The sequence below is a fragment of the Schistocerca cancellata genome, chromosome 8 (genome assembly GCF_023864275.1).
Source record: "Schistocerca cancellata isolate TAMUIC-IGC-003103 chromosome 8, iqSchCanc2.1, whole genome shotgun sequence".
Lineage (NCBI taxonomy): Eukaryota > Metazoa > Arthropoda > Insecta > Orthoptera > Acrididae > Schistocerca > Schistocerca cancellata.
Window position 1 is genome coordinate 192237147 of NC_064633.1, and position 23627 is coordinate 192260773.

At 46.3% G+C, this 23627-nt stretch overlaps 1 protein-coding gene across 1 annotated transcript in view; it reads right to left on the reverse strand.

Moving 5' to 3' along the window:
* Positions 1-23627, reverse strand: part of LOC126094905 (centrosomal protein of 135 kDa) — a 402349-nt gene that overhangs the window by 365563 nt on the left and 13159 nt on the right. The window contains exon 2 of the mRNA XM_049909544.1: positions 14641-14767. Within this exon, the coding sequence (XP_049765501.1) occupies positions 14641-14767 (127 nt within the window). The remainder of the gene's footprint in view (positions 1-14640; positions 14768-23627) is intronic.

A 23627-nucleotide genomic window follows, 5' to 3' on the forward strand; every position in this document is an offset into this window, starting at 1 on the left:
GATTAAAATATCAGTTCTCGTTGAATTGTGAGTTAGAAACTAAAAACTGAGTCTTACTGTGATTTAGCATCAAATTATTTTCCACAAGCCACGAACTTATTCCATGAACTACATTATTTGATAATGTTTCAATATTACACACAAGATCCTTCACTACCAAGCTGGTGTCATCAGCAAACAGAAATATTTTTGAATCACCTGTAATACTAGAAGGCATATCATTTATATAAATAAGAAACAGCAGTGGCCCCAGCACCGATCCTTGGGGAACGCCCCATTTAACAGTGCCCCATTGGGACTGAACATCATTACCACTCTGAATATTGCGAAGAATTACCTTCTGCTTTCTGTTCTTAAAGTAAGAGGCGAATCAATTGTAAGCTACTCCCCTTACTCCATAATGTTCCAACTTCTGCAGTAATATTTTGTGGTCAACACAGTCAAAAGCCTTCGTTAAATCAAAGAAAACACCTAACGTTCGCAACCTTTTATTTAATCCGTCCAAAACCTCACAGAGAAAAGAGACTATAGCATTTTCAGTTGTTAAGCCATTTCTAAAAGCAAACTGTACATTTGACAGCAAATTATGTGAATTTAAATGCTGCAGTAACCTTGTATATACAACCCTCTTGATAACTTTAGCAAACACCGATGGCATAGAAATAGGTCTATAATTATCAACATTATCCCAGTCTCCCTTTTTATAAAGTGGCTTCACTACCGAGTACTTTAATCGGTCACGAAACCGACCACTCCCAAAGGAAAAGTTACAGATATGGCTAAGTACTGGGCTAACATACATGGAACAATACTTCAGTATTCTGCTAGATACCCAGTCATATCCATGAGAGTTCTTGGTCTTTAGTGATTTAATTATTAACTCAATCTCCCTCAAGTCAGTATCATGGAGGAGCATTTCAGGTAACAGTCTCGGAACACTTTTTTCTACGAGCGCTATATGATTCCCTGTTGGGACTAGGTTTCTATTTAGTTCACCTGCTATATTCAGAAAGTGATTATTAAATACAGTACATACATGCGACTTATCAGTAACACGGACATTCCCACTACGCACTGATTCTATATCCTCGACCTGTCTCTGCAGACCAGCCACTTCCTTTACGACTGACCATATGGTTTTAATTTTATCCTGAGACTTAGCTATTCTATCTGCATACCACATACTTTTTGCCTTCTTAATAACTTTTTTAAGCACCTTACAATACTGTTTGTAATGGGCTACTGCATTTAGATTGTGACTGTTTCTAACATTTTGATATAATTGCCACTTTGTTCTACAAGATATTCTTATACCTTTAGTCAGCCCCCCAGGCTGCCTGTTTGTGCTAGTACCCTGTTTTGAACGTTCTAACGGAAAGCAACTTTCAAAGAGCACGAGAAAAGTCTTGAGGAAAGCATTATATTTATCGTCTACTGTATCAGCACTATAAACATCTTGCCACTCTTGTTCCTTGATAAGGTTTACAAAAGTATCTACAGCAACTGGATCAGCTTTCCTAAAACGTTGGTAAATATATTTAACCTGTGTTGCAGCACAAAAATCTTTTAGACTTAAAATTTGTGCACCATGATCTGAAAGGCCATTCACCATTCTGCTAACAGAATGCCCTTCTAGTCATGACGAATGAACAAAAATATTGTCTATGGTTGTTCTACTGTTCCCTTGCACTCTCGTTGGAAAGAATACGGTTTGCATAAGATTATATGAATTAAGGAGGTCTACCAGCATCCTTTTCCTTGCACAATCACTTATACAATTTATATTGAAGTCACCACATATAACTAACTTTTTGTATTTCCTATAAAGTGAACCAAGAACCTCCTCTAGCTTTAGCAAAAATGTTGTGAAATCGGAGTCTGGGGATCTATAAATAACAACAGTAAGAAGTTTAGCTCTACTAAATTTAACCACACCTGCACAACATTCAAACACCTTTTCAGTGCAGTACTTTGAAACATCAATTGACTCAAATGGGATACCGTTTTTCACATACATGGCTACTCCCCCACACCGCAAAGAGCTCCTAGAAAAGCTGCCAGCCAACCTGTATCCTGGTAAAGGAAGCCTCTGAATTATCTCCTTATTTAAGAAGTGTTCAGATATACCAATAATTTCAGAGTCAACATCTATAAGTAATTCATTAACTTTATCTCTAATGCCTTGTATGTTTTTATGAAATATACTAATTCCCTCATTAATCGGATACCTAAGCTTTGTCGAAAGTGGTTTCTTTGTTAGAGAGACTTCCCTTAAGCAGGAATACCTGTCAGCTGACTTCAATCTAAAAAAGGTACAGCTCTGACACCCACAACTACAAGAATTTTCCCATGAGTGATCCCACCACCCCCACCTATGCTGTCACCTATAAGCTTTGCCAACCTCCCCTTTCCATACCTGTTGAGGTGCAGGCCATGTCTAGTGAAACCCGTCCTGCTGATAGACTCCACCGACACCACTGAAATGTGACTCATGCCTTCTGTCATTAGCGCACCCCCAAGTCTCATGTTATTACGCCTGACGGCTGTATTAAGATGAGGCCGATCGTGACGTTGAAACAGTTCCACGAAATGCACATTCGTGTTGCCAGTCTGAGTGGCTATCTTTTCCAGGTCACTATCTATGTCGTACTCCCCATCCCTATCAATACTATTACCAGCCCCACCCACAATCACTACCTGATCCTCTTTAGAAAAATCCCTACATAACCCCCTTATGTTAACAGTCACCTGAGCCAATCCTGCATTAGGCTTCACAATGCTGGTGACCTGGTACTCACTCCCCAGCACTTCCTGCAACTGCTGGCCTACACCTCTGCCATGAGAACTACCTAACAGCAGAACCTCCTTCTTTCTCTTAGACTTTGCAACTGTCTTAGCCACCGTAACTGCTGAGGTCTGCTGCATACTTCCTACATCTACAGCTACTAGAGATTCCTCTCCACTAGAATCTGACAGTTGGTCAAATCTATTACAAATACCAATAGTAAAACAATCTGAAAATCTCCTTCTCCTAGCAGATCTCTTGCCAACAGCCAGCTCCCATTCCCCAACCCCCTTCTCCCTCCTCATCCTATCTAGCTCCTCCTGTGCGTTTTTCAACTGCACCTGAAGGACACAGATCTGATATTTGTGAGTGTTTCGTATCGAGCAACTTAACCTCTTACCCATGTTTACATTCCGCGCTGACCAGTTGCAGCTGTAGCGGCGCATTGAAAGCTAAGTACTAATTAATTGTTTGTGTATAGTAGTTTATTTAGGAACTTTAGTAGTCTTCAGCCAGTGTTCTTGGTGTTTTCCGGTGAAATAACTTCAGAAGAAATTTTTGCGAACTGCTTTCAGTTTCGTTACTGTCATTAGACGTTTGATTTTCTTTCTGTGGAGATACAATACAGTGTGAAGAGTTTGACAGAGCACTGAAAGACCTGAGTCGAATCAAGGCCCCGGGAGTAGACAACATTCCATTAGAACTACTGACAGCCTTGGGAGAGCCAGTCCTGACAAAACTCTACCATCTGATGAGCAAGATGTATGAGACAGGCAAAATTCCCTCAGACTTCAAGAAGAATATAATAATTCCAATCCCAAAGAAAGCAGGTCTTGACAGATGTGAAAATTACCGAACTATCAGTTTAATAAGTCACAGCTGCAAAATACTAACGCGAATTCTTTACAGACGAATGGAAAAACTGGTAGAAGCCGCCCTTGGAGAAGATCAGTTTGGATTCCGTAGAAATGTTGGAACACGTGAGGCAATACTGACCCTACGACTTATCTTAGAAGAAAGATTAATGAAAGGCAAACCTACATTTTTAGTATTTGTAGACTTAGAGAAAGCATTTGACAATGTTGACTGGAATACTCTCTTTCAAATTCTGAAGGTGACAGGGGTAAAATACAGGGAGCAAAAGGCTATTTACAATTTGTACAGAAAGCAGATGGCAGTTATAAGAGTCGAGGGACATGAAAGGGAAGCAGTGGTTGGGAAGGGAGTGAGACAGGGTTGTAGCCTCTCCCCGATGCTATTCAATCTGTTTATTGATCAAGCAGTAAAGGAAACAAAAGAAAAGTTCGGAGTAGATATTAAAATCCATGGAGAAGAAATAAAAACTTTGAAGTTCGCCGATGACATTGTAATTCTGTCAGAGACAGCAAAGGACTTGGAAGAGCAGTTGAACGGAATGGACAGTGTCTTGAAAGGAGAATATAAGATGAACATCAACAAAAGCACAACGAGGATAATGGAATGTAGTCGAATTAAGTCGGGGGATGCTGAGGGTATTAGATTAGGAAATGAGACACTTGAAGTAGTAAAGGAGTTTTGCTATTTGGGGAGCAAAATAACTGATGATGGTCGAAGTAGAGAGGATATAAAATGTAGACTGGCAATGGCAAGGAAAGCGTTTCTGAAGAAGAGAAATTTGTTAGCATCGAGTATAGCTTTAAGTGTCAGGAAGTCGTTTCTGAAAGTATTTGTATGGAGTGTAGCCACGTATGGAAGTGAAACATGGACGATAAATAGTTTAGACAAGAAGAGAACAGAAGCTTTCGAAATGTGATGCTACAGAAGAATGCTGAAGATTAGATGGGTAGATCACATAACCAACGAGGAGGTATTGAATAGAATTGGGGAGAAGAGAAGTTTGTGGCACAACTTGACCACAAGAAGGGATCGGTTGGTAGGACATGTTCTGAGGCATCAAGGGATCACCAATTTAGTACTGGAGGGCAGCGTGGAGGGTAAAAATTGTAGAGGGAGACCAAGAGATGAGTACACTAAGCATATTCAGAAGGATGTAGGCTGCAGTAGGTACCGGGAGATGAAGAAGCTTGCACAGGATAGAGTAGCATGGACAGCTGCGTCAAACCAGTCTCAGGACTGAAGACCACAACAACAACACATCTGCAGGAAGCACCTGTAACCATTTGGATAAAGTACATTGTGTGTGTCTACTAATTACCTGCAATACTACATTCAGATGTATATACAGCTCCATTTGAGGTCATAACACAGAGGCAATGAACAACAGGGTGTCAGAAACATTGAAAGTAAAAAGAGGCATAGGAGGATAGAAAAGGTCGACTGCCACCAAGTGAAAATACTGCTGAACTGCAGTTTTCTATGAGAAGTATTAAAAACTCCTGCATTTAACTCAGAACAAAATGAAACAGCTCAGACAATGAATTTAATTTCTGTACATCATTACACAGTTCTGTCCTGCTGCATGCACATACAAGTCATTAATGTAAGCAGTTTCTCATAGAATTCTTTGACATCATTGACGTCAGCTTTGTGATGGGGGGTAATAATAACTGAGTGGTGCGAGAGGATAAGATAGGACAATGGAAACGAGCACCACCACAGACACATGATTTTGTAGTTTATTTATTTATTCATCCGAGGACCATCTCACAACGATACAGGATTTGACAAGGTAACACAATTCCAATCAATCAATGGGCCAAAATAACACACAGCATAAATAACATGCTCTAAGAGAATATGACAGGCAGCCTACGGGGATAGGACAGGTGGTCAGTCATGGTCCTGTTTAAGAGGAACTAACCCGGCATTTGTCTCGGTGATCTGGGAAAACCACAGAAAACCCAAATTAGCATGCCTTCCCGATGTGAAGTCAGCATTCTAACTGCTGCTCTGTCTCATTTGCTGATTAATGAATAATGCTTCTTCATCTACACGCAAATTATTATGCAACTCAGACATGAAAAAAAATTGTGGTAAGTAACCTTATTTAACACTCCTTATTTCAGTTGTTCCCGCTTACAATTCCAGTACTTAAACCTCTCTTTTTCCCCCATGTGCATCCTCTGGGTTATTTCCCATTTCTAATTCTCAGCTTTCATTTGTCATTGTACCACAGCTAATTATTATTCTGGGATTCAAATGTCAATAGCTTAAATTTTTTTCACTCCTGATTACTTTTGTACAGAATACGTTCCCACGATTCATGACTGGCAGCAACTCTTCCCCTCTACATCAAATGTACGTCTTGCCATCTTTTCCTATCTTAATTATCCTCAGAGCAAGAAACTTTTTTCACTAATATAAAATTAGTACACTTTATATTTCAGCAAATTGCTTGTCTTTAACTGTCGTTTTGTCTGTATTTATTTGATATTCAGTTTTTCATTTGCACCATTACAAACACTGTTTTGCACATATGTTTGAAAACAAAGTCTATATTCCAGAATTTAGAGTAAACAATCTGTGCATATTAAATGGAGGATCCATAATAGTTGAGCAAACTCAATGCAAGTTATGAGTATTGTATGACCAAGCTCAAAATAATACTCTGCGTCAAGCCATAGATGAATTAACTGGCTCCCAGCAATAAATTTACAGCTCCAACATTGTAACAATTCATTTCTGCTGCTATTTAGAGTTATGACAAACACAAAATTCATACTGCTGTATTGCTAAAACATACAGGGAAACCACAAGGAAAGCTCAAAGAAGGAACAAGATTTTTGATGTTTGCTACTAAAAATAATGTTCTTGTGTCCCATTCATTTAAAAAAAAAAAAAAAGTGAGAACTGCTTTGATTATTGGAAACAAAATAATATGTTTGACAGCATAAGGAATTCATTCCATGATCATCATAGTACTGAAAATGCTGAAGTTATTCAGCACAGGAACAGACAAGAAGACATACTGCAGGGAACTGCCCCACTCCATGCTTTTAAAGCTGGCTTGAAAGACTTGCATGAATCTATACAGAGCACTGCAGTCTGGTTGTTACATTTACAAATTAACCTGTAGGGACACTGTGTGTTCTGAATGCCATATGAACATGGCAACGATGGCCTCAACAAATTATCTTCTTCCCACCCCCACAGAATTTCAATACTGTACTTCAATTTTTTAGTAATGTAATCACTATCTGATGCAAGTAGTGACCATAGTTTTTTTGGTTCCTTGTGAAAATAGTTTTCTATAATATCCCATACTAACAACACAGAAACTCAAAGTTCACAACTTCCATTTTTTCAGGAATACCCTAGTCATCCTCATCAACGCACATCTTGTATGTTCAATATCTTCACTTGAAATATGAACACCCACAAAACTCTTTCAATCATGTAAGTAACCATCCATATCATCATCATCATCATCCAGTTCCCTCTTGCTGGGAACAGTTCATGAGCCTCATGTAAGTAACCATCATGTTTGCATATTTATTTCCACTGATATTTCCTCTGAGGCACTTGTTTATTTAACTAATCACAGAATTTACAACACCCAAAAGTAATACACAAAAACAGCTTGTCCTTGTGAAGTGTTACTATTTGACACTGACAGCTTTTTCCCAAAACCAACGCTTAATATTCTGAACCTGTTCATGTTTAGTCATGTACAGAAAGTTTGTAAAACTTAGATTCCAAATTTTCATTTAAAAGAAACTGAGTAAATTTTATATTTTAAGTAAACCTGAAGCACTGTATGATTTATTTTAAATTCTGCTAAAATATGTGTTGCCTTTTTCATTATGCTAAGAAGAACAATTAAAATAATCTTTAAATAACATGCAGGATACTATTTTAAACTTCCCTTCACTCCTGTTGTCTTAATTTACCTTTGTGAAAGCCAATTTTCTCCACAAAAAAAATGTATTTTTATTAATGAGCAAGACTCAGTCTCCTCTAACAAAATGACTATGCTGCCTCTGGAAACAATTTTTAAAACAAAGCTTCTGATTCTTCTATCTTGCTACTAAGCCATAAGGGGCAATCAAAAAATTTCTGTTTGAGGGCCCTGCTGCAGCGTATACACAACAAAGTGAGAGTCCAGTGCGGGTATATAAGCACCAATATGTAGGCTAGAGATTAATACAGAAACATGAGCTAGGGCCATGTTATTAACAAATATGTAAAAACAGGACCAATGTGCTGTTATTTTTTCCTTGGCTGCTGAAAGAAACACTGTAAGATATCTATGGTTGGTTGGTTGGTTTAAAAGAGGGCGGGGGGGGGGGGGGGGGGGGGACCAAACTGCTAGGTCATCGGTCCCTTATTCCAAATAAAACAGTGCCACAAGAGCGAGAATAAAACAAGCATGACTGACAACGCACAACGGAGAGAAAGGAAAAACCACAAGAACAATGGAAGGACAACAAACACTTAAATGGACAAAAGGCGAGAAGAAAACCACAGAAACGCAAGAAACAGGTAGAAGAGATTAAAACAACAAAACAGATTACCATGACTGGCTGACCATGAGAATAAAAAGGAGAAGCCGGCCACTCTTCATCACATTAAAACCTCCACCCTATGGTGGAGGACTCTGAGGGACAAAGGACATGTGCTCAAACTTAGATCAAATGATAAAACCCACCCCCACGAATAAAACGTAAAACGAAATCAGCTGATTAGGCGTTGTCAGATAAAATTAGTGGCAATGAGTCCGGTAACCGAAGATTTTGTCACAGGGCAGTCAAAGCGGGTCTTCATGGTGCAGGAGGTAGCTGTGGGTCGCCCATTTGTGGCCGATGCAGAGCCGGCAGAGAACCACAGAGTCCCTGTGAGAGGCCCACATGGAGGACTGCCACACATTCGTAGTCTCCTTAATGGCATGCAGTTTGTTGAGCGTACAACAAAGCCGAAAAACATGGTGGCGTAAAAATGAATGCAGGCCAGCTATTGGAATGCCGATCTCCGTAAGTGGTTTCCATGTAGCCTTTTTGGCCAGCCTGTCAGAAAGTTCATTGCCTGGGATTCTGACATGTCCTGGGGTCCACACAAACACCACTGAACGACAGGACTATTCCAGGGCATAGCTGGACCCCTGGATGGTCACTACCAAAGGATGACAAGGGTAGCATTGGTCAATAGCTGGTAGGCTGCTCAAGGAGTCAGTACACAGAAGAAACGACTCCCCAGGACATGAATGGATGTGCTCAAGAGCACGAGATGTAGCCAGCAGCTCTGCATTGAAAACACTGCAGCCATCGAGCAAGGAATGCTGTTCAATATGTCCTCAATAAACATATGCAAAGCCGACATGGACATCAGCCATCGAGCCATTGGTGTAAACCACTTCATGGCCTCAGTACATGTCAAGAATAGAGAGTAACTGACAGTGGAGAGCCATGGACTGAACTGAGTCCTTTGGGCCATGTGAAAGCTCCAGGCGAAGACGCAGCCTAAGTGTACACCATGGAGGTGTACACAAATGGACCTCAAGTATAGGTGGTAAAGGCAAGGACTCCAGTTCAGACAGAAGGGATCGGACACGAACTGCAATTTAAGCCCTGACCTGGGCCACCGATGCGGGAGATGAACCGCCGTGGGTAGGCAAAGGAGACGACATTTCAGATGCGCAGGACAACTATGAACGTGTGCACTGTAACTGGTGAGCAGTTGTGCGCACCTGACCTGCAATGGAGGGACTCCAGCCTCCGCCAGGAAACTAGTCACTAGACTCGTCCTACAAGCTCCAGTCGCTAGTCAAATGCCACAGTGGTGCACTGGGTCGAGTAAACCACTGAACCATATACCAGACTCCCATAGTCAAGGCGGGTTGAACATGGTCTCTGTAGAGCTGCAGCAGCATAGAGAGACCGGCACCTCAGTTGGTGTTGCTCAGGCAGTGGAGGGCATTGAGGTGCAGCCAGCACTTCCACTTAAGCTGACGAAGGTGAGGAAGCCAAGTCAATTGGGTGTCGAAAACCAGTCCTAAAAATCAATATGTCTCCACTACAGTGAGGGGATCATGAAAACTGGAAGCTGTGGGCTAGAGCCCATGACTGCACCTTGTGGATGGCTCCCTGTAGGCACTGCTCAGCAACACCAGTACTGGTGGAGCAGTACGAAATGCAGCGCGCGCGCGCGCCCACACACACACACACACACACACACACACACACACACACACACACACAGAGAGAGAGAGAGAGAGAGAGAGAGAGAGAGAGAGAGAGAGAGAGAGAGAGAGAGATGAGCTCAGCAGTTTGATCCCACAGAAACGCACAGATACGAAATGACAGGAAATTCTGGATAAAAACCGGGAGCAAGCCTCAGAGACACCATTTGCACAACGTGGCAAGGATATGATGTCGCCAGGTAGTGTCATATGCTTTTCATAAACCAAAAAAGATGGCAACAAGGTGTTGGCATCTGGAAAAGGCTGTTCGGATGGCAGACTCGAGGGACACGAGATTATCAGTAGTAGAGCGACCCAGGCAGAAACTGCCCTGACACAGAGCCAGTAGGCCACGTGACTGCAGGACTCAACCCAAACACCGACACACCATACGTTCCAGCAGCTTACAAAGAACTTTGGTGAGGCTGATGGGCTGATAGCTGTCCACATAAAGTGGGCTTTTGCCAGGTTTGAGCACTAGTACAATGGTGCTCTCCCACCAGTGCGATGGACAGACGCCATTGCACCAGGTCCGGTTGAAGATCACGAGGAGATGTCGCTTGTAGTCAGACTACTACTGACTGTGACTGTGGATCCAATCTGGCCCAGGAGCTGTGTTGGGGCACTGTCCAAGGGTACTGAGGAGCTCCCACTCTGTAAAAGGGGCATTATATGGTTCACTGTGGCGTGTAGTGAATGAGAGGACATTCCCATCCATCCGCTGTTTGAGAGTGCGAAAGGCTGGGGGGGTAGATCTCCGATGCAGAGGCGCGAGCAAAGTGCTCAGCAAAGTGCTCAGCAATCGTGTTTGCATCAGTAGATAACACGCCATGTATGTTAACACCGGGAAGACCTGTTGGGGTCTGGTACCCAAAAACTCATTTGATCTTTGCCCACACTTGGGAAGGTGACATATGGCACACAATGGTTGAGACATATCTCTCCCAACACCCCTGTTTCCGTCTTTTGATAAGCTAGCGGATGTGGGCACGGAGCCATTTAAAGGCTATGAGGGGCTCCAGGTAAGGGTGCCACTTATGCATCTGTAGAGCTCCTTAATTTCCTCAGCGACTTCCGGCAACCACCAAGACACTGTCTTTTGCAGCGGCACCCTAAAGAATGAGGGATCGCGTTTTCCACCGCAGAAATGATTGTTGTAGTTACCTGTTCAACCACCACATTGATTTTACCATGTGGGGGAGATTTAGTGGTGACAGCTGAGATGAAAGCTTCCCAGTCCGCCTTGTTTAAAGCTCATCTGGGTAGGCATCCATGGGCCTGATGCCGGGGCAGTGACAGGAAGATGGGGGAAGTGTCACTACCACACAGGTCATCATGTGCTCTCCAGTGGATAGCTGGGAGAACCAAGAGATCAATGGCCGAATATGTGTTATGTGCCACACTGAAATGTGTGGGGGCACCTGTATTTAAGAAGCAGAGGTTGAGTTGTGACAGTAAATTTTTGACATCTAAGCCTCAGGCAATAAGCATGGTGTCACCCCAGAAGGGGTTATGGGCATTAAAATCTCCTAAAAGTAGGAAAGATTTAGGGAGTTGATCAATCAGTGCAGCCAATGCGTTCAGGGGTGCTGCACCATCTGGAGGAAGATATACGTCGAGACAGTTATTTCCTGCATCGTCCTTATCCTGACAGCGACAGTGTCAAGAGGGGTTTGAAGGGGCATAGGTTCACTGCATACTGAGTACAGGACATAGACACTAACTCCACTTGACACACTATAATAGTCACTACAGTTCTTGTAATAACCCCATATAACCGTGGAGGGAAGGGATCTGCATTTCTGGGAACCAGGTTTCCGGAAGTGCAATGCAGAAAGCAGGTGCAAAGCTTAAGAGATACTGTAGCTCAGCCAGGTGGTGGAAAAAACCTCCACAATTCCACTGGAGGATGACGTTATAGTGAGACTGGGAAGGCATGAAGCACCCAAGGAGGCAGGTTATGCCTCAGGGTCACCTGCTGCCACCAATTGAGTATTTGTAGCCATTTCTATGGTGGATGAGACATCAGTGAGATCTAGGTCCACAGGGGACACTAAGATCTTCACAGCATCCTCAGATGCAGAATTGATAGGGAGTAGTGATGTTGGGGCCACCACAGGTCCTGTTTCTTAGCAGACTCCTTCTTAGTTTGCTTGCTCTCTCGCTTCTCTTTACGGGCTTGCTGGGAAGATTTCTCCGAAGCAGCTTCAGGCACGGAGGAAGACCGTGAAGCTCTTTGTGCAGCAGCTTTCGGCTCCTTGAGCCACTGGCGAGTGTCCACTGTGGCATTAGTGGAGACAGGGTCCCAAGCGACCCCTTCCACATGAGAGGAGCTGGAGGAGGCTGTTGCTTCACCAGCAGAGGGGCCTTGCTCCCAAAGTAGGTGCTTTGTGAGCAATGGAGGAATATTTGCCCCCTACCACCAAGGAGGCAAATGTATTCTGTTGGCCCAGAGGGCCCACTGTCCGTGGCACAGAGTGAGGAACCACTGGTGCTTGGGACGGCAATGGTGACGTAGCTACAGCATATGTCAACGTCACCCGAATGGGATGTAATCTTTCTAATTTATGTTTAGCCTCTGTGTAAGTCAACCAGTCCAGGGTCTTTTACTCCATGATTTTCCACTCCTTTTGGAGTACTGGGCAGTCTGGTGAGCAGGGGGAGTGGTGCTCTCCACAGCTGATGCAAGTGGGAGGAGGCGCTCACGGAGTGGGTCGGTGCAGTGGATATCCGCAGTCTCGACATGTGGCACTGGAATTGCAGTGGGAAGACATGTGCCTGAAATTCCAGCACTTAAAGCACCATGTAGGGGGAGGGACGTATGGTTTAACGTCATAACGATAAACCATCACCTTGGCCTTTTCAGGCAATGAATCACACTCAAAAGGCCAAGATGAAGGCACCGGTAGCAACCCTGTTGTCTTTGGGTCCCCAGTACACACACTGGAGGAAATGAATACCCACTGTTCTAAATTGGCATGAAGCTCGCCGTCAGACTGCAAGAGGAGATTGTGATGTAAAATTATCCCCTGGACCATGTTGAGGCTTTTACGGGGAGTGATGGAAACAGGAATATCACCCAGCTTGTCACAGGCAAGTAACATTCAGGATTGGGGTGGGGATGCTGTCTGAATCAAGACTGTGCTATTTCGCATCTTGGACAGTGCTGTCACTTCTCCAAACTTATCCTCAAGGTGTTAAAAGAAAAACTTAGGCTTTGTAGGTAGAAAGGAGTCCCCATCAGCTCTGCTACAGACTAAAAACCAAGGCAAATATGGCTCTCTCCATTCTGTAGCCCTATGTTCCTCCCATTGTGTAGCAAAGGAGGGTAGCGATTTAGGGTTATACCTGTCGGCACTGTATTCAATCTTGTCTTTCTTAGAGACTAATGGTGCGGTACAGTCACCAGCAAGAGATGCCAGTCCGCTTCATTGCAGGTCGTCCACCCTGATGCCGCCCACTCCGATCAAGGGCTCTCCTCACAGGTGCCACCCAACCACAGCAAAGGCCAGTTGGCATGATGGCCATTGTCAGGAGTCCTGATGCCCCAGGAAGACAGGCATCTACTCCTTGGCATACGTGGGAAGTTTACAGCTCAGGCAGCAGCAGTGTGATCCCTGTGTTATCGGGGGCTACCACCAAATGGGTACATGATGGCCCCACCACAATGGACTGGCTGCTGTGCTGGATATTTGGCGCAGTGAAATCCAATATTGTCATGAGGGTGAAAGAGGACAGGAGAGAACAGAAGAAGATGACAAACCGCGGAAAGTGTCCTTGCACAAATAGTTTAATCGCAGGTGGAGATGCAAAGCCATGACAAGAGATTCAGGAGATCGAATCTTAGGGCTCTGTGGATAACTCATGCACCACATAAGGCATTCTTTCCCACATGGCCTGCACTTCTGTAGAATTTTGAAAGTGGCAGGTCAAACCATAGAATGGGACCTGAACTCATAGGGCCGAAAAGTGTGAGACTCCTTATAGTCGCCTCTTATGACAGGCAGGAATACCTCAGGCCTATTCTAACCCCCAGACCTGCAGTGAGGAGGTGGCGGGGGGGGGGGGGGGGGGGGGGGGTAATCCATCAGAGAATGAATAAAGTGTTTGGGGGCAGGATGCCTGTCAAAAACCACCACCTTGGAATGGTGCGCCAAGTTCCATGCTGGTTACAGTTTGACACAAGGTGCTGGTCGATCTGGCTGGCCAGCCACATCCATTATGGACAACAACTCAAGTGGTAGACACACTAGCTCCCATCCTACAGTCCTGATCTCTCCCCATATTATCATCATACCTTCAGTCCCTTTAAAAAGGCCTTAAAGAGTCTACAATTCCTGTCTGATGAGGTGTCGCACGCAGTTAAGGAGTTCTTCGTGCAGAAGGTCATGGTGTTTTACCAAATGGATATATTCAACCTGGTGCATAGATGAGATGACTGACTGCATGCTCACTGAGAATCTGCTTGATTGGTACATCAATTCCAGATGGTATAGCCTTCCAACAGAAACTGTTCAGTCACCCCTTTTATTTTTTTCACTACTTTTTCCACAATAGACAAACCATTTTGGGAAAACAAAAACTTTACATGTGTAGCCATTTCTGTAAGTCAAAACAAATTTGGTGTGATACTGGTTCCTATAGTTTTAACTGATAGTACTTGCCACTATGATAATGTAAATGAAAACATTATTAAAACAATTTTTACACAAACCTTGATATCATATGTGATCTAACTTACCCCTCTGAGTCTTGTCTGCCTCTTCCTTCTGGTTAACAAGCTGTGAATAAAGCTCATTTACTTCTTTTACTAATTTTGCATTTTCCTTCTTGTAAGGTTCAATCCCACCTCGAAGAGCTGAGTGTTCCTAAAGGCAAATTTTATAATGTAGAGACCAGTTTCATTTATACGAGGTGCTAATAAGATTTACATCAATATCACTACTCTATATCATAAACCCTAAATGGTAGCTAGCAGTGATTGAACGGAAACAAATGGGAATTAACTTCTCAGTTTCCAATGTTATGTAGGTGATAACACACACATTGCAGTTGAGAGTAGAATGTCACCCATTTAACATCATATTGTTTGAAGTTTCAAGGGAATTGTCATTTGTATAGTATTATCAGCTGCTATCTTCTCCATGGGCTAGGTAATGTAGCAGTTCAAAGCTCTTGGTAGGAGCAGTGACCGAATTCCTGTCCGAAATAAATGAAAGATTATGATATAGTACTCCTGTAATAATGAAGTTGTTAGAAACTGGGCACAAGTTTGGAAAGAGCAAAGAGGGGATAGGACATCAAACATTTTGTTTTCAAAGGAGCAATCCTGATTGCATTCACCTTAATAAATTTATGGAAATCACAGAAAACCTAAATCAGGATGCCTGTATAAGGATTCATATTCTACTCTTCTCAAAACTTTACATGTTAATTCCGATTTAATTTTTCTCCACGATTTCCCTATATCACTCCACATCATATGACTGTCAGGATGGTCTCCTTGAAGCTGATTTTCTTCCCCATTACTGTCCATGTGACAAAGTTCCCCATCTCTAATTACACCATCAATAGAATTTTGCTCTCTAGCCCCTCCTTTTCCTTTTTGTTTGCATCTGAGCTTTTGCCTACACCCACAAAAAAGTGGGTCAGTGCTGTCTGACAAAGGGGCAGCTTGCAAGCCTCTATTGGAGAAAAAAGGCTGGCCACAAAAGGGTTCCCCTGCGAAAGTTCGGAAACTTTTGCTCCAAGTCAAATACTCTAGCCTCTTAACTGTTAGTTTTACATATTTATATAGTTCTTGGAAGAAGAGTGTAAAATAGAAAAATCTCCCATAAATGAAGAGCTAAAATACCTCTCATTGCCATGAACATTATACAGAGTCTGTCAGCTCTACCTGAATCCATTTCCCTCCTCACCACTATAACATTCCACATGCCCATCTTCTATACGCTCCCCTAAATCCACAAACCCAACAATCCTGGACGCCTCACTGTGGCTGATTACTATACTCCACTAAAAGAATTTCAGCTCTCGTTGAACAAAACCTCCAACCAATTACTCATAATCTAATCTTCCACAGCAAGGACACTGACCACTACCTTCAACTCTTTACCATCTCCACCACTTTACCTCAGAGGACCCTACTCGTCACTGTTAACACCATCTCCCCATCCACCAACATCCCTCTTGCCCACAGTCTTACTGCTATTGAGCACTACCTTCCCCAATGTCCTTCAGACTCCAGACCCACTACCGTATTTCTTGCACACCTTACTTACTTTATCCTAACCCACTACTTCTCTTTTGAAGGGAAGGTATACAAACAAATCTGTGGCACAGCCGTGGACACCTATATGGGCACTCCTATGTCAATCTGTTTATGGGCCACCTAGAGGAGACCTTCCTCGCCTCCCAAGATGTCAAACCCATATACTGGTTCAGGTTCAATGATATCTTCATGATTTGGGCTCAGGGCCAAGACACCCTTTCTTTATTCCCTCAAAACCTCAATACCTTCTCTCCCACTCGCTTAATCTGGTCCTGCTCAACCCAGCATGCCACCTTCCTAGACGTTGACTTCCCCCTCTCTGATGGCTCCATCTGACCTTTGACTACATTAAACCCACCATCCACCAACAATACCTGCATTTTGACAGCCATAATCTCTTTCGCAACACAAAATCCCTCCCATACAGGCCTGGCCACTCGAGGATGGCATATCTGGAGTGACAAGAACTCCCTTGCTCAGCATGCTGGTAGTCTCACCAAGGCCTTCAGAGACAGACCTAGTCCACATACAGATCTCCCATGCCATTTTCCCCCCTCATACCCATAATCCTCCCTTTACCTCAAAGAACCAGTAACACTAAAGTGCCCCCTTCATCATGAAATACTGCCCTGGACTGGAACAACTCAACCACATCAGGGCTTTAATTATCTATCACCATGCCCTGAAATGAGGGGCATCCTACCTGAGATACTTCCCACCCCTTCTTAAGTGGTGTTCCATCGTCCACTCAACCTTCACATCCTAGTCTGTGTCTAAACCACTCCCAATCCCAACCTCTCGCCACGTGGATCATATCCCTGTAGAAGACCCTGGTGCAAGACCTACCCAATCCACCCAACCAGCACTTTCTACTCCAATCCTGTCACAGGTTTTTCTTATCCCATCAGGAGCCGTGGCATCTTTGAAAGCAGCCATTTCATATACCAATACTGCTGTAGTCATTGGACAGCTTTTTATGTTTGTATGGCTACCATCCAGCTGTCTACCGGGATAAATGGTTGATGCCAAACTGTGGCCAAGAGCAAAGCCCATTACCCTGTGGCACAACATGCAGCTGAACGTAATGTTTTTGATTTCTTCGGCTGCTTCACACCTCAGCCATCTAGATCCTCTCTCCACCACCAGCTTTTCCGAGGTGTTCATTTGAGAGTTATCCTTACAACACATTCTCCACTCCCGTAATTACCTCAAACTCAACCTACAGTAGCATACTGTCCCCAAACCCTCTACCTCACAGTTTCCACCCCCTCTCTCCTATCATGTAGTCCCCACTCTCGTTTCCCACCCTCTTTGTTTGCCACCCTCTCCCAAAGCATCCATCCATCTTTCCCCACTCCCTACTTTTCTGTTCCTTTATTCCCTATCTCCCTGCCCCAAAACTTCTGATGCTGCACCTGTTGGCACTCTAGTCCCTGGTAACTCCGACTGACAGCATTCATCTTCCCCCCGCCCATACACTACTATCCCTTTCCTTTCCCACCCCCTCCAGATTGCTGCTTGCATTGCATGTGATAGTTGCTTTCTGGTCCAAGTTGCTGAAGCTGGGGGTCATATGTGTGTGTGAGGAGGTGTGCTTGCTTGTGTGTGTATGGATGATGTGTGTTTCTGCTTTGCTGATGAAGGCTGTGGCCAAAAGCTTTATGTAAGCGTCTTTTAATTGTGCCTGTCTGCAACTTAACATCTCTTCTTTACAGTATGTAGCAATCTATCTTTTCCTATATTGATGATATTCCTACCTGAAGATTCCATCATTAGAACATGTAAATGTTGTCTCTTTCCATAAAGATGATGTGCTGAGTGGCACAGCAAAAAGACTATTACACACCAAGCTTTCAGCCAAAGCCTTCTTCAGAAAAGAAAAGGAAGACACACACATTCACACAAGCAAGCACATCTCTTATACACCCAAGTGCTACGACTGCCCACTCTAGCCAGAAAAAAAGCAGCAACTGGGAGTGGTCCAGGAAATTGGGAGGGCCAGGAGAGTACATAGTGGGGGGGGGGGGGGGGGGGGGGGGGGGGGAGAGAAGAGAGTTGTCAGGCGAAGTGTCCAGGGACTGGTGTAGAGGGCGGCAGGACAAGGCTGGCGGGGCCAGTGTCAGGAGGCTGTGCAGGAGGGGTGGGGGTGTGAATGGGGGGGGGGAGGGGGGGACTGGTGGATGCACTGGCAAAGAGCAAACACAGTGAGGGTTGGAGATGTGAATTGGGAGGATGTCATGTGATAGAGGGTGATGGAAACTGTTGGATGGAATGTGAGGGGACAGTAGGCTATCATAGGTTGAGGCCAGCATAATTTTGGGAGGAGAGAATGTGTTGTAAGGATAACTCCAATCTGGGAAGTTCAGAAAAGCTGGTAGTGAGAGGAGGACCCAGACAGCTTGAGTTGTGAAGCAGCCATTAAAAATCAAGCATGTTATGTTAAGCTACGTGTTGTGCCACAGGGCAGTCAACTTGCTCATGGCCATTCATCCTGGCAGACAACCAGTCAGTAGTCATACCAATATAAAAAGCTGTGCAATGCCTGCAGCAGAACTAGTATATGACATGGGCACTTTCAAAGGTGGCCCAGCGACAAGGTAGGGTAAGCCTGTGATAGGAATGGAACAGGTGCTGGGATGGTGGATTGGGTAAGTCTTGCACCTGGGTCTTCCTTAGGGATGTGATCCCTGTGGCAAGGGGGCTGGGACTGGGAGTGGCACAGGTTGGTTGGTTTGGGGGGGATTAAAGGGACCAGACTGCGACGGTCATCGGTCCCTTTTTCCAAAAAAAAAAAAAAAAAAGTAAAACCACCCAAAGAGAATAAAAAAAAAACGAACAACAGGAAAGACGTCAGACGACACAGGACAAGAAATACTCCTACAGAGATCAGACGAAACAAATTAAAATCACACAGTGTGACAGTGGTTGGCCGACCATAGAGATAAAAAGGAGAAGCCAACCACTGAGAACACATTAAAAACTCAGCGTAAAATCGTAGGCCAATGGCCAGAATCAACACAAAAGAACAGAACAAACACTCAGAGTAAATAATAAAAACCCCCTGCCCGAATAAAACGGAAAACTAAGTCAGCCATACCAGGGTCATCACATAAAAGGGCAGGGAGCGTATCAGGCAGCGCAAATGTCTGCCTGACCACAGCTAAAAGGGGGCAGGCCAACAAAATGTGGGCCACTGTCAAAGCCGCCCCGCAGCGACATACAGGAGGGTCCTCCCGGCGCAGTAAATAACTGTGTGTCAGGTGGGAGTGGCCAATGCGGAGCCGACAAAGGACGACAGAGTCCCTGCGGTTGGCTCGCAGGGATGACCGCCACACAGTCGTCGTCTCCTTGATGGCACGGAGTTTATTGGGCACGATCCGATTGCGCCATTCAGCGTCCCAAAGCGCAAAAACTTTTCGGCGGAGGACTGCCCGCAAATCAGTCTCTGGGAGGCCAACGTCCAGAGACTGTTTACTCGTGGCCTCTTTCGCCAGGCGGTCAACATGTTCATTGCCTGGGATACCAACGTGACCGGGGGTCCACACAAAGACCACAGAACGGCCGCAACGCGCAAGAGTATGCAGGGACTCATGGATAGCCATCACCAGACGAGAACGAGGAAAACACTGGTCGAGAGCTCGTAAACCGCTCAGGGAATCGCTACAGATAACGAAGGACTCACCTGAGCAGGAGCGGATATACTCTAGGGCACGAAAGATGGCGACTAGCTCAGCAGTGTAAACGCTGCAGCCAGCCGCCAAGGACCGTTGTTCGGAATGGTCCCCTAGAGTTAGCGCATACCCGACACGACCAGCAACCATCGAACCGTCGGTGTAAACAATTCCAGAGCCCTGATACGTGGCCAGGATGGAATAAAAGCGGCGGCGGAAGGCCTCTGGAGGGACCGAGTCCTTCGAGCCCTGTGCCAAGTCGAGCTGAAGGCAAGGGCGAGGAACACACCACGGGGGTGTACGCAGAGGCGCCCAGAAAGGAGGTGGAACTGGGAAAAACCCAAGCCCGCAGAGAAGCTCCTTGATGCGTACGGCGATCGGACAACCCGACCGGGGCCGACGGTCTGGCAGATGGACGACTGACTGCGGGAACAGGACACGATAATTTGGATGCCCGGGCAAGCTAAAAACATGGGCAGCATAAGCGGCCAGCAAACGTTGGCGTCGGAACCGCAGTGGAGGTACACCTGCCTCCACTAGGACGCTGTCCACAGGGCTGGTGCGGAAAGCACCAGTGGCAAGGCGTATCCCGCTGTGGAGAATTGGGTCCAGCACCCGCAACGCAGATGGGGATGCTGAGCCATAAGCTAGGCACCCATAATCCAGGCGAAACTGGATTAACGCCTGGTAGAGCCGCAACAGGGTAGATCGGTCGGCGCCCCAGCGGGTGTGGCTCAAACAACGCAGGGCGTTGAGATGCCGCCAACACGCTTGTTTAAGCTGCCGGATATGAGGCAGCCAAGTCAACCGGGCATCAAAAAGTACACCCAAAAACCTGTGGGTCTCCACCACAGCAAGAAGTTCGTCGGCAAGATAAAGCCGCGGCTCAGGATGGACCGTTCGGCGCCGGCAGAAATGCATAACGCGGGTCTTGGCAGCCGAAAACTGAATACCACGCGCTACAGCCCAAGACTGCGCCTTGCGGATTGCGCCCTGTAGCTGACGTTCAGCTGCTGCAATGCTAATAGAACTATAGTAAAGACAGAAGTCGTCAGCATACAGGGAAGCGGAGACAGAATTTCCTACTGCCGCAGCGAGACCGTTTATTGCAATTAAAAACAGGCAGACACTGAGGACAGAGCCCTGGGGTACCCCATTCTCCTGGACGAGGGAGGAACTATACGAGGCCGCGACTTGCACGCGGAAGGTACGATACGACAGAAAATTTCTGATAAAGATGGGCAGAGGGCCCCGAAGACCCCATCCATGAAGCGTAGAAAGGATGTGATGACGCCATGTCGTATCGTACGCCTTCCGCATGTCGAAAAAGACAGCGACCAGGTGCTGACGGCGGGCAAAGGCTGTACGAATGGCCGACTCAAGGCTCACCAGATTGTCGGTGGCGGAGCGGCCTTTACGGAACCCACCCTGAGACGGAGCCAGAAGGCCCCGAGACTCCAGCACCCAATTTAAGCGCCGGCTCACCATCCGTTCAAGCAACTTGCAAAGAACGTTGGTGAGACTAATGGGACGGTAGCTGTCCACCTCCAAAGGGTTCTTTCCAGGTTTCAAAATGGCGATGACAATACTTTCCCGCCATTGCGACGGAAACTCACCCTCGACCCAGAGACGGTTGTAAAGGTCGAGGAGGCGTCGCTTGCAGTCCACTGAAAGGTGTTTCAGCATCTGACAGTGGATGCGATCTGGCCCGGGAGCGGTATCAGGGCAAGCGGCAAGGGCACTCTGAAATTCCCACTCACTGAATGGAGCGTTGTAGGGTTCAGAAGCGTTGGTGCGAAAAGAAAGGCTCCGACGTTCCATCCGCTCTTTAATGGAGCGGAAGGCCTGGGGGTAATTCGCAGAAGCGGAACTCATAGCAAAATGCTCTGCCAAGCGGCTTGCAATGACGTCGGAGTCTGTACAAACTGCTCCATTCAGTGAGAGCGCAGGGACGCTGGCAGGGGTCCGATAGCCGTAGACGCGTCGAATCTTCGCCCAGACCTGCGATGGAGTGATATGGAGGCCAATGGTGGACACATACCGCTCCCAGCACTCCTTCTTGCCTTGGCGGATAAGGAGGCGGGCCCGCGCACGCAGCCGTTTGAAGGCGATAAGGTGGTCCATGGAGGGATGTCGCTTGTGACGCTGGAGCGCCCGCCGGCGATCTTTAATCGCTTCAGCGATCTCAGGCGACCACCAAGGCACAGCCCTCCGCCGAGGGGACCCAGAAGAACGGGGAATGGCAGACTCGGCGGCAGTGACGATGCCGGCGGTGACCGATGTAACCACCGCATCAATGGCATCAGTTGAGAGAGGCTCAATAGCGGCAGTGGAGGAGAACAAGTCCCAGTCAGCCTTATTCATAGCCCATCTGCTAGGGCGCCCAGAAGAGTGACGCTGTGGTAGTGACAGAAAAATCGGAAAGTGGTCACTACCACACAGGTCGTCATGCACACTCCAGTGGACAGATGGTAAGAGGCTAGGACTACAGATTGAAAGGTCAATGGCGGAGTAGGTGCCATGCGCCACACTGAAGTGTGTGGAGGCACCATCATTCAAAATCGAGAGATCGAGCTGCGACAATAAACGCTCAACGGTGGCGCCTCGACCTGTTGCCACTGACCCACCCCACAGAGGGTTATGGGCGTTAAAGTCGCCCAGTAATAAGAAAGGTGGCGGCAATTGGGCTATCAGCGCAGCCAGGACATGCTGCGCGACATCACCCTCCGGTGGAAGGTAAAGACTGCAGACGGTAAGAGCCTGCGGCGTCCACACCCTAACAGCGACAGCCTCTAAAGCTGTTTGTAGAGGGACAGACTCGCTGTGAAGAGAGTTAAGGACATAGATGCAGACGCCACCAGACACCCTTTCATAAGCTGCTCGGTTCTTATAATAACCCCGATAGCCACGGAGGGCGGGGGTGCGCATTGCTGGAAACCAAGTTTCCTGCAGAGCAATGCAGAGGAAAGGGTGAAGGCTGATAAGTTGGCGGAGCTCAGCTAGATGGTGGAAGAAACCGCTGCAGTTCCACTGGAGGATGGTTTTGTCCATGGCTGAGAAAGGCATGCTGGGACTGGGACGGCAGATTACGCCGCTGGGTCACCTGCTGCCTCCGATTGAGCACCCGTGCTAGTGCTATTGCTATTCACGGCGTCTGAGGGACCGGCGAGATCGAGGTCCTCAGCGGACGCCAGAATCTCCACCTCGTCCCCAGACGCAGAGCTAGAAGGTTGCGATGGGGTGGCTACCACCGCGCGTTCCTTGGGCTTAGAGCTGCTCTTCTTTGATTTCTCACGCTGCTCCTTGGGTTTAACCGGCTGGGAGGGCTTCACCGATTCAGTCTCCGGGACTGAGGAGGATCGGGAAGCCCTTCGACCTGCAGATTGTGGGCACTTACGCCACTGTCGATCGTCAGCCTTCCCGCCGGTGGAAACCTGGGAAGGGAGGGACCCAAGGGACCCCTTGCGAGCGTGAGAAGCCGAAGAAGTTGGACACTTCTCCGGCTTAGAAGCGGGGACCGACGTCCCCGATGGGGGGGATGGTGTTGCTCCTGAGGTAGGTGGCACAGGAGCAACCCGGTGGGTAGAGCCCCCCACTGGCAAGGGGGCAGGAGGAGTTGTACCACTCGTCGATCCGGCCGGAAGGCGCGAAACTGATGGGGCTAGCACAGGTGTTGTAGCAGCGGCGTAGGAAGTTGTCATTCGCACTGGATGTAATCGGTCGTATTTCCGTTTGGCCTCAGTATAAGTCAGGCGGTCCAGGGTCTTATATTCCATGATTTTGCGC